The 9,714-nt window shown below is 41.8% G+C and overlaps 1 protein-coding gene and 1 non-coding gene across 2 annotated transcripts in view; both read right to left on the bottom strand.

Moving 5' to 3' along the window:
* Positions 1-902: 902 nt before the first annotated feature.
* The window catches only part of LOC126106685 (luciferin sulfotransferase-like), an 85,059-nt gene continuing 76,247 nt past the window's right edge, over positions 903-9,714 (bottom strand). The window contains exon 7 of the mRNA XM_049913055.1: positions 903-1,421. Within this exon, the coding sequence (XP_049769012.1) occupies positions 1,113-1,421 (309 nt within the window). The 3' untranslated portion in view covers positions 903-1,112. The remainder of the gene's footprint in view (positions 1,422-9,714) is intronic.
* On the bottom strand, positions 8,876-8,950 carry Trnat-ugu (transfer RNA threonine (anticodon UGU)). Its single transcript has one exon. It is a non-coding gene; the product is annotated as a tRNA-Thr (tRNA).

The following is a 9,714-nucleotide window of genomic DNA, read 5'->3' as shown; positions in this document are numbered from 1 at the left end:
TCAAATGGTGTTATTATTAACGTCCGTGTTCATCAGGTACATTTTAGTGATGTGAGATAAAGTATGTGTTGTGGCTAACCTGTGATGGTTCAATATATATCGCTGGTGTGATTGTCGATTGTTTCATGTTTATTTACTCTGTCGTTATCTCGAAAATATTCGTAATTAATTCTGTTTCTTGAGTCTCTGTTTTGTTGAAGTATAATAATGAATAAAAGTAAAGTTATTAAAAATCCTCTGAAGGCTTTTAAGAAAAGGAGAAATGTTGGAAAGCCAAAGGTATGTGTTATTACTGTAAACTTTGGTTCTAACATGGTACGAGCGGTCCTTGCTTTAGACAAGGAACGCCTTCGGGCTGCAGACAGGGCTGTAAAGAGTCTAGAAATACAAGCAAGAGTAAACAGGAGGAGGAACAAGAGGAAGCTGGAGGAGGAGTTTGCAGAGGATGAAGATAATCCATCCTATGGACCTGGAATGCACTAAAAAGTTAATCCAATCTTTGTCGCTCGATTCCCAAAACTTCTATCTTCTCATACTAATTACATGTTTTCTAAGGATCTTCCAAACATATTTGTTTCAAACTTTCAGTAAATGTTACACAGTACCTTCTGCATAATTTAACACAGCCTTTTTCCAAAAAACTGTATATTTTTGAATATATAAATAAAAAATTGCAAAAAAATGTTGTGAATTTTCATTACAATTGAAAAAAATCATCTTTAATAACTGAACTAAAATTTTGTAAAATCCCTGTGTTAAGTTGTAGCCCATATTCCAATAAATAATCTGTAAAAAGTTCAACTTCCTACCTCAAATACTTTGTGAGGAAAGATGTAATTTATAAGGGTTATTTTAACATTGCAAGTATAGGGCGTTCCAGAGCCCCTTAACTCACTCTTAAGATAACAAGCTAATGCCACGAGTTTGATTCTTTTGGACTTGGAAAATAAGGTTCAAGGTTGTGACACTCCCATCCTCCTTCTATTCGGAGGTACAGTAGATCGTTTATAATGCTAACATTTCTCCATATGTTTTATACATGTACAAATTTGTTCTGGGCACTGTGCGAATGGCAAGAGGACACTACGCCCACGACTCCGGTTAGCGGGCCCTCAGCGTGGCCCTGCGTAGTCGCTGCCCTGGAGGGCTGCCTCGGTCCACTGACGCAAGCGGCGCTGGGCGTCCTCCGACAGGACTTGCTTCCCCTCTCCGACCTGTCCTCTCCGCATAAACTTTGTTGAGGAGGGCAAAGGCTGCAGTTTGTAGTCCGCGCGCAGCTGCTCCACCACGGGGTCGTAGTTGACAGCTGGGTTGTTGCGCATCTTGTCGAAGCTCAGGTAGTCCACCAGCTCAGCCACCTGCCTCTCCGTGATCGTCTTCTGCAGGAAGGTGGCCACTCTGCGGATCACCGAAGCCAGGTCCTGCAAGTAGTACCACAAGGTTCGAGACTGCACACTGTCACAAAGTACATCAACGTAACAGAACAGTGGGTGTGTATTCTACACACATACAGGGTGTTTCAAAAATGACCGGTATATTGGAAACGGCAATAAAAACTAAACGAGCAGCGATAGAAATACACCGTTTGTTGCAATATGCTTGGGACAACAGTACATTTTCAGGCGGACAAACTTTCGAAATTACAGTAGTTACAAGTTTCAACAACAGATGGCGCTGCAAGTGATGTGAAAGATATAGAAGACAACGCAGTCTGTGGGTGCGCCATTCTGTACGTCGTCTTTCTGCTGTAAGCGTGTGCTGTTCACAACGTGCAAGTGTGCTGTAGACAACATGGTTTATTCCTTAGAACAGAGGATTTTCCTGGTGTTGGAATTCCACCGCCTAGAACACAGTGTTGTTGCAACAAGACGAAGTTTTCAACGAAGGTTTAGTGTAACCAAAGGACCGAAAAGCGATACAATAAAGGATCTGTTTGAAAAATTTCAACGGACTGGGAACGTGACGGATGAACGTGCTGGAAAGGTAGGGCGACCGCGTACGGCAACCACAGAGGGCAACGCGCAGCTAGTGCAGCAGGTGATCCAACAGCGGCCTCGGGTTTCCGTTCGCCGTGTTGCAGCTGCGGTCCAAATGACGCCAACGTCCACGTATCGTCTCATGCCCCAGAGTTTACACCTCTATCCATACAAAATTCAAACGCGGCAACCCCTCAGCGCCGCTACCATTGCTGCACGAGAGACATTCGCTAACGATATAGTGCACAGGATTGATGACGGCGATATGCATGTGGGCAGCATTTGGTTTACTGACGAAGCTTACGTTTACCTGGACGGCTTCGTCAATTAAACAGAACTGGCGCATATGGGGAACCGAAAAGCCCCATGTTGCAGTCCCATCGTCCCTGCATCCTCAAAAAGTACTGGTCTGGGCCGCCATTTCTTCCAAAGGAATCATTGGCCCATTTTTCAGATCCGAAACGATTACTGCATCACGCTATCTGGACATTCTTCGTGAATTTGTGGCGGTACAAACTGCCTTAGATGACACTGCGAACACCTCGTGGTTTATGCAAGATGGTGCCCGGCCACATCGCACGGCCGACGTCTTTAATTTCCTGAATGAATATTTCGATGATCGTGTGATTGCTTTGGGCTATCCGAAACATACAGGAGGCGGCGTGGATTGGCCTCCCTATTCGCCAGACATGAACCCCTGTGACTTCTTTCTGTGGGGACACTTGAAAAACCAGGTGTACCGCCAGAATCCAGAAACAATTGAACAGCTGAGCAGTACATCTCATCTGCATGTGAAGCCATTCCGCCAGACACGTTGTCAAAGGTTTCGGGTAATTTCATTCAGAGACTACGCCATATTATTGCTACGCATGGTGGATATGTGGAAAATATCGTACTATAGAGTTTCCCAGACCGCAGCTCCATCTGTTGTTGAAAATTGTAACTACTGTAATTTCGAAAGTTTGTCTGCCTGAAAATGTACTGTTGTCCCAAGCATATTGCAACAAACGGTGTATTTCTATCGCTGCTCGTTTAGTTTTTATTGACGTTTCAAATATACCGGTCATATTTGAAACACCCTGTACCTTGTAATACTAAATCTACGAGTGTTAGTCATAAAGTTTTAATTATCGAATAAACCAAGCTATGACCATGAAACTTGTTGATCGTTTTAGTCTAGAAAACTGAGGATGCGCTATATGACGACCAGTTTGGCTTTAGGAAAGGTAAAGGCATGAGAGAGGCAATTCTGACGTTGCGGTTGATAATGGAAGCAAGACTAAAGAAAAATCAAGAAACGTTCATAGGATTTGTCGACCAGGAAAAAGCGTTCGGCAGTATAAAGTGTGCAAGATGTTGGAAATTCTGAGAAAAATAGGGGTAACCTATAGGAAGAGAAGGGGTAATATGCAATATGTACAGGGGCCAAGAAGGAATGATAGTGGACGGCAAGAACGAAGTGCTCGGCTTAAAAAGGGTGTAAGACAGGGATGTAGTCTTTCGCTCCTGCTGTTCAATCTGTACATAGAAGACGCAGTGATGGGAATAAAAGAAAGATTCAGAGGTGCAACTAAAATTCAAGTTGAAACTCATCAGTGATACGATTCGCTGATGACATTGCTATCCTGAGTGAAAGTGAAGAAGAATTAGAATGACATGATCTGCTGAATGGAATGGACAGTCTAGTGAGTACAGAATGTGGACTGAGAGTAAATGGAAGACAGACGAAAGTAATGAGAAGTAGCACAAATGAGAACAGCGAGAAACTAAGCATCACGATTGATGGTCACGAAGTAGATGGAGTTAAGGAATTCTGCTACCTAGGCAGTAAAATAACCAGTGACGGACGGAGCAAGGAGGACATCAAAAGCAGACTATCAGTGGCATTCCTGGCCAACAGAAGTCTACTAGTATCAAACATAGGCCTTAATTTGAGGAAGAAATTTCTGAGAATATAAGTTTGGAGCCCAGCATTGTATGGTAATGAAACATAAGCTGTGGGAAAACTGGAACAGAAGAGAACCGAAGCATTTGAGATGTGGTTCTACAGACGAAAGTTGAAAATTAGGTGGACTGATAAGGTAAGGAATGAGGAGGTTCTGCGCAGAATCGGAGAGGAGAGGAATATGTTGAACACACAGACAAGGAGAAGGGCAGGATGATAGGACACCTGTTAAGACATCAGGGAATGACTCCTATGGTACTAGAGAGACCTGTAGAGGGCAAAAACTGCAGAGGAAGACAGAGATTGGATTACATCCAGCAAATAATTGAGGATGTAGGTTGCAAGTGCTACTCTGAGATGAAAATGTTGGCACAGGAGAGAAAATTCATGGCAGGCCTCATCAAACCAGTCAGACGACTGATGACTACAAAAAAACAGTAATTGTACTTTTACTTGAAGTTTTTAAGCAGTATGGAACACATTCACGAAAGGCTACTATAAGTTTTGAATGTCATTTTTCATCTGCTCATTATGTTGTATGACAACAGATGTACTGCAATTTTGTGTTCCTTGCTACAAATGGGTTACGCATTGAAGATGTCCATCCCTGTAATGAGCATTTACAAATTTATATTACTTCCATGACAAAATTTATACCGTAGGAGCTGATCGCTATGAGTACTCCACGTCCGTTAGTTGTCAGTACTGGATGACAAACAATAAAACATTCCCCATATCACACCCTCTAATCGCACAGTGGGTTTGGTGCTTACCCCTCAGCCCCTGAGGTAAGAGGCCAACTTTACTTAGCTCACAGCTGTATTCAGCAACATCAATTAAAATGCATCGCACCTAAAATACTACTGTCTGTGTAAGTATATTTGTTTGTTACTGAGCAGGGAAACTACTCTCTTAACCCTCGTAAAACCAACGCATTTTCCATAACGTGCATTACCAAGGGGAGGAGAGGGATGTACTTTACGCCAACTCTAAAAAAAATCTAAAAAAGTAAAATTATTTAACTGTTCTTGACTTACATTAGCAACATTCTCTTAAAAGAGTTACTAATGTCAGAGTAGAGTCCAGAGTCCAAAAATTTCATTTTGCGCCCTTTTGGCAAAATCAAGGCACTTTCAGTTACGTGTATCACCAATTGTATTACGAGCCCCACAAAAAATTTTTAAATACAGATCTCGTTATTTTCCTAACTTGTACTCATATCATGTATTTAAAGAAGTCTTGATGGGTAAGTAATATCCAGAAACTGAAAATATTAAATATGACATTCACTGGGAAAGGAGACATCTACTACTAAGACGAAATTTTAGGTTAAGTTTAACTGAAAATATTAAAACATTTCTGGAATCTGGTAGAACATTTTATTATAAACAATAAATGTTTTTTCAGAATTTTGAAATATAAAAACTGACTAGATTACTGTATATTCAAAAGTTGGGCGGTGTATCCACTGTGGCAAGGCCATTGCCTCACTGGGCACTACATGTGCACGAATTCTGGTTCCATGTCATGGCGAGTGCGTAATCACAAGCGCCCAGTGGGTTAACATACGAGAATGGCAACGAACTTACGAAGACAACTTTTTATGTAATGTATGTGAAGAAAGTAACGTTGGAAAGATTTGTGGAGGCCACACTCGCAGATATTGGCAAAGAACAAGACAAAGATCTCACCCTGGCAGACATCAAACTGACATGGCAAGCCGGTCGGGGTGACCGAGCGGTTCTAGGCGCTACAGTCTTGAACCACGCGACCGCTACAGTCGCAGGTTCGAATCCTGCCTGGGGCATGATTGTGTGTGATGTCTTTAGGTTAGTTCGAAGTTCTAGGGAACTGATGACCTCAGAAGTCCCATAGTGCTCAGAGCCATTTGAACCATTTTGACACGGCAAGGTGGCAAAGTGGTAAATATCAGGCAATAATACCTAATTAGGCATAATGTATTGTTCCGGCGTACCAACTGGATGAAAGCGATTGATTAGTGTGTATGCTAGAAGGGTCTGTCAACAAGTTCAAGTGGAAAACTCACTTGAATCTTGCACATTTTGGGGCACGAAAATGTTGCAACAAATTAAAGAAATCTAAATATTTTATTAATATGGATAGTGCATTAGAGATGAAGTAAGTAGATGTGTACCCTGCCAAAAGGTCAAACCAGCGACAGCCTGACCAGCGAGTTCGCCACATCTCTCCCCAACTGAGAACTTTTGGAACATTATGGGCAGGGCTCTCCAACCAGCTCGGGATCTTGACGATGCAACGCGCCAGTTGGATAGAATTTGGCACTAAATCCCTCAGGAGGACATCCAAAAACTCTGACAATCAAAGCCAATTGTTCAATTTGTGAAGCTCTTTCTCTTGAATAAATCACCCATTTTTTCTGAAATTGTAATAATTTGTTTGTCAATAGATGTATATGGCATGTACCAATTTCTGTCCCTTTAGAATAATTACTTCATGGTTAGTCTTTTCTTTTCTTTCTTGTGGTTGCAGCTTCAACACCAAGCATATGGTGAAGGAGAATTCCCAAGTGTCCATTTCACTCTCTAATCGTTCCATTTCCTCTTGTGTGAGTATGAATCAGTGTAACTTGGAGTACAAGGATGATTGTAGTCAGTTCCGCCTAAACCAGAGAGTATCTTAGTGCAGTAGGTCTGTGGTACCAACACAACTTCTTCTCTGTCTTGAGCTAGGTCCACAGACGTCTCCTTGTAATGACAAGTGGTCGCTCCACCATCGCGTGAAGTGCAGGTAGTGGCAACTATTGCTCTTCCTCCCTTCTCCAACTGTTTTGGTTGCGCTTGGACAATACGTGTTGGCTGCACGTTCTGCTTGGCTTCGTAAGTTACACTCATGCTTTGTTTTCTGTTGCTGAACAAAGTGTTTGGTAATTAGGATCAGAATGACATTCCCGATAGTTCAATTCAATTATTAAAACAATGGTTCAAATGGCTCTGAACTTATGGGACTTAACATCTCAGGCCATCAGTCCCCTAGAACTTAGAACTACTTAAGCCTAACTAACCTAAGGACATCACGCACATCCATTCCCGAGGCAGAATTCGAACCTGTGACCGTAGCGGTCTCGCAGTTCCAGACTGAAGCGCCTAGAACCGCGCGGCCACACCGGCCGGCTCAATACAATTATATATCGTGGTAATGTGCAGTGATTGGGAATGATAATTACTTAACAATTAGGATGTAAATCAACGGGAATAAGGTAAAATCCTTAAATTTTGCTTTGTTGTTGGATATGACAATTAGGCTTCAAAGTTCAGCAGTAGCGTACGAGATATTGTAAAGGGAATCATGTTTACTTTATTTTTTATTGTGTTCATGAATTTCAATTTTGTTTGCATGTCTTTGCTAAATTATGATGGCGCTTCTTCGTCCAGTTGATAGGTGTGGGTGGCTATCAGCCACTGGGTGTTTATGATTTCTGACCTAACTCAGTTTTGTTCTAGTAACCGCAAAGGTCTTATACTTGTGAGCTCAATGAAGTTCATGTGTATGAATTAGCTGAATATTTTACAGAGTTACAGAGCTTAAAGTGACTGGAGTGTTTACCTTCAGCCACCAGATATTCTAAAAGTTTAAACCAACAAATTGTTTATAATTTAGTTACCAAGATCTTTTCTTTCTGAACTCATTGATGATACTTAGGCTCCCGTAATTTGACTATTTTACGACTTAGACATGTTCGAAAGAACAGACACCAGACATTCATATAGTACAAGTGATACACCTTGATGGGATGGTTCAGATGGTTCAAATGGCTCTAAGGACTATGGGACTTAATATCTGAGGTCGTCAGTCCCCTAGACTTACAACTACTTCAACCTAACCAACCTAAGGACGTCACACGCATCCATGCCCGAAGCAGGATTCGAACCCGTGACAGTAGCAGCAGCGCGGTTCCGGACTGAAGCGCCTAGAACCGCTCGGCGACAGTAGCTGGCCTTTGATGGGATATGAATCCACAACCATCAGGGCAAATGCACACTTACATTCGACCTCCAGCAGGGATCTAAAATTAGCGAGCATTGAGAACACGGACATGGACTGCCGATAAGCGGTGGCGCTAGATAGAAGTGTGGATCAGCTGAGGAGCATGCCGAGATACCATGTAAAAAAATAGATAAAAAAATAAAAATAGTGTCAAGGAATCTGGCACTCGCCCGAAGAAAGAAGAAAAAAACTGAAAATAAAAAAAAATTCGTAGGGCTTTCGACAAAGGGAGAATAGTAAAAAAGAAGAAAGTGGCTAGGATACCTGACTCTTACGCATTTAAAAAATAAATAGAAAAATGGAAAAGTGGCAAGAATACCTAGAAAAGGAAGTGGCAGAGCGAAAGGAAAGGTATGATACCTGCAAAAAAAAAAAAAAAAAAAAAAAAAAAAAAAAAAAAAAAAAAAGAGTACGCATGTTCGAGAGCCAGTGTGACACACATTTTGACTATTTTCCTGCTTATTATGCATAAAGTCGTGGTGCAGCTGATATCATTTCTTTACATATTTTTTTCCTTTCTTCCACCACCAACTTCAATTTGCGTAATACATATCGCAGCTGGGCATTCCGCGTGATTTCTGTCCTTTCGGACATATCCGAAAGAACAGACAATATTCATTCATACAACCTCTTGTTGGTCTCGTGCCGTGCCGTGTTGCTGGTCCGACGCCGCTATTTATAGCCGAGTTCCACTCCCGCCTCCCAATACGCCATTTGATGCTCTTTTGTTATCCAGAGCTCGCACTGATATTCCGTGAAAGGCAAATTCTCTCACTGTTTTCCAAACTCTGGTGGATGTAACGGCCGGGGAGATTTTAGTAAATTCCCTGGAGGATTAAAACTGAAACTACAACGAAATTACAATTAAATCAATATCATTAGCTGCTGACGGGCGTTGATATACATCAACGGGGACACTTGACTTGTGTGCCCCGACTGGGACTCGAACCCAGGATCTCCTGCTTACATGGCAGACGCTCTATCCATCTGAGCCACCGAGGGCACAGAAGATAGTGCGACTGTAGGGACTTAACGCCGGCACGCTCCACGTGAGACCCACATTCTCAACTTACAGTCCGCACACTACATTCGTAGTGCCCCTGCCATTATACCCGTTACTCGCGGCAGACAATCTACGAAGGCCCGTAAGAGTTTAGGCAAATCGTGTGCATCCGCACTGAAGAAAGTCATCAGCCGGTTAGCCTTAAACGATATGAAGATGGCAACTGTTCTTTCGGACATGGTACACCATGACCTACACACATAAACTAACACACAGAGTTGCAAACATCCTGAAGAGACAGGGCTTCAAAATAGCATATAAGCCTGGGTAAACCCTTCAATCACACCTAAGCCAGCCAGCTACCAAGAGAGACAAATTCCAACAATCAGGAGTATATAAACTTGAATGTCAAAGTTGTGATGCAGTATACATAGGCATGACATGCAGGAATTTTCAAACAAGATACAAAGAACATATCAGATGTTGGAAGTATGAAACAAACAATTCCACATTTGCAGAGCATTTAAAACACTACAACCATCATCCTACAAACATGGAACAAGAAATGAAAATAATGAGAATAAGCAACCATGACAAACATCTTATACAAATGCAAGAAAACTTCCACATCCAGAAAGCCATAGCAGAAAACAAACATGTGATAAATGAACAAACACACATCAGCACAGGCTCCCTACTACACTTAGTAAAGGAAATGATAACATAAAACAAAAAATAATAAAAAAATAAAAAAAAATAAAAAA

Source organism: Schistocerca cancellata, chromosome 10, assembly GCF_023864275.1.
Source record: "Schistocerca cancellata isolate TAMUIC-IGC-003103 chromosome 10, iqSchCanc2.1, whole genome shotgun sequence".
NCBI classification, from domain to species: Eukaryota; Metazoa; Arthropoda; class Insecta; order Orthoptera; family Acrididae; genus Schistocerca; species Schistocerca cancellata.
The sequence above is the reverse complement of the archived record's forward strand: the minus strand, read 5'-3'. Positions and strand labels throughout refer to the sequence as shown.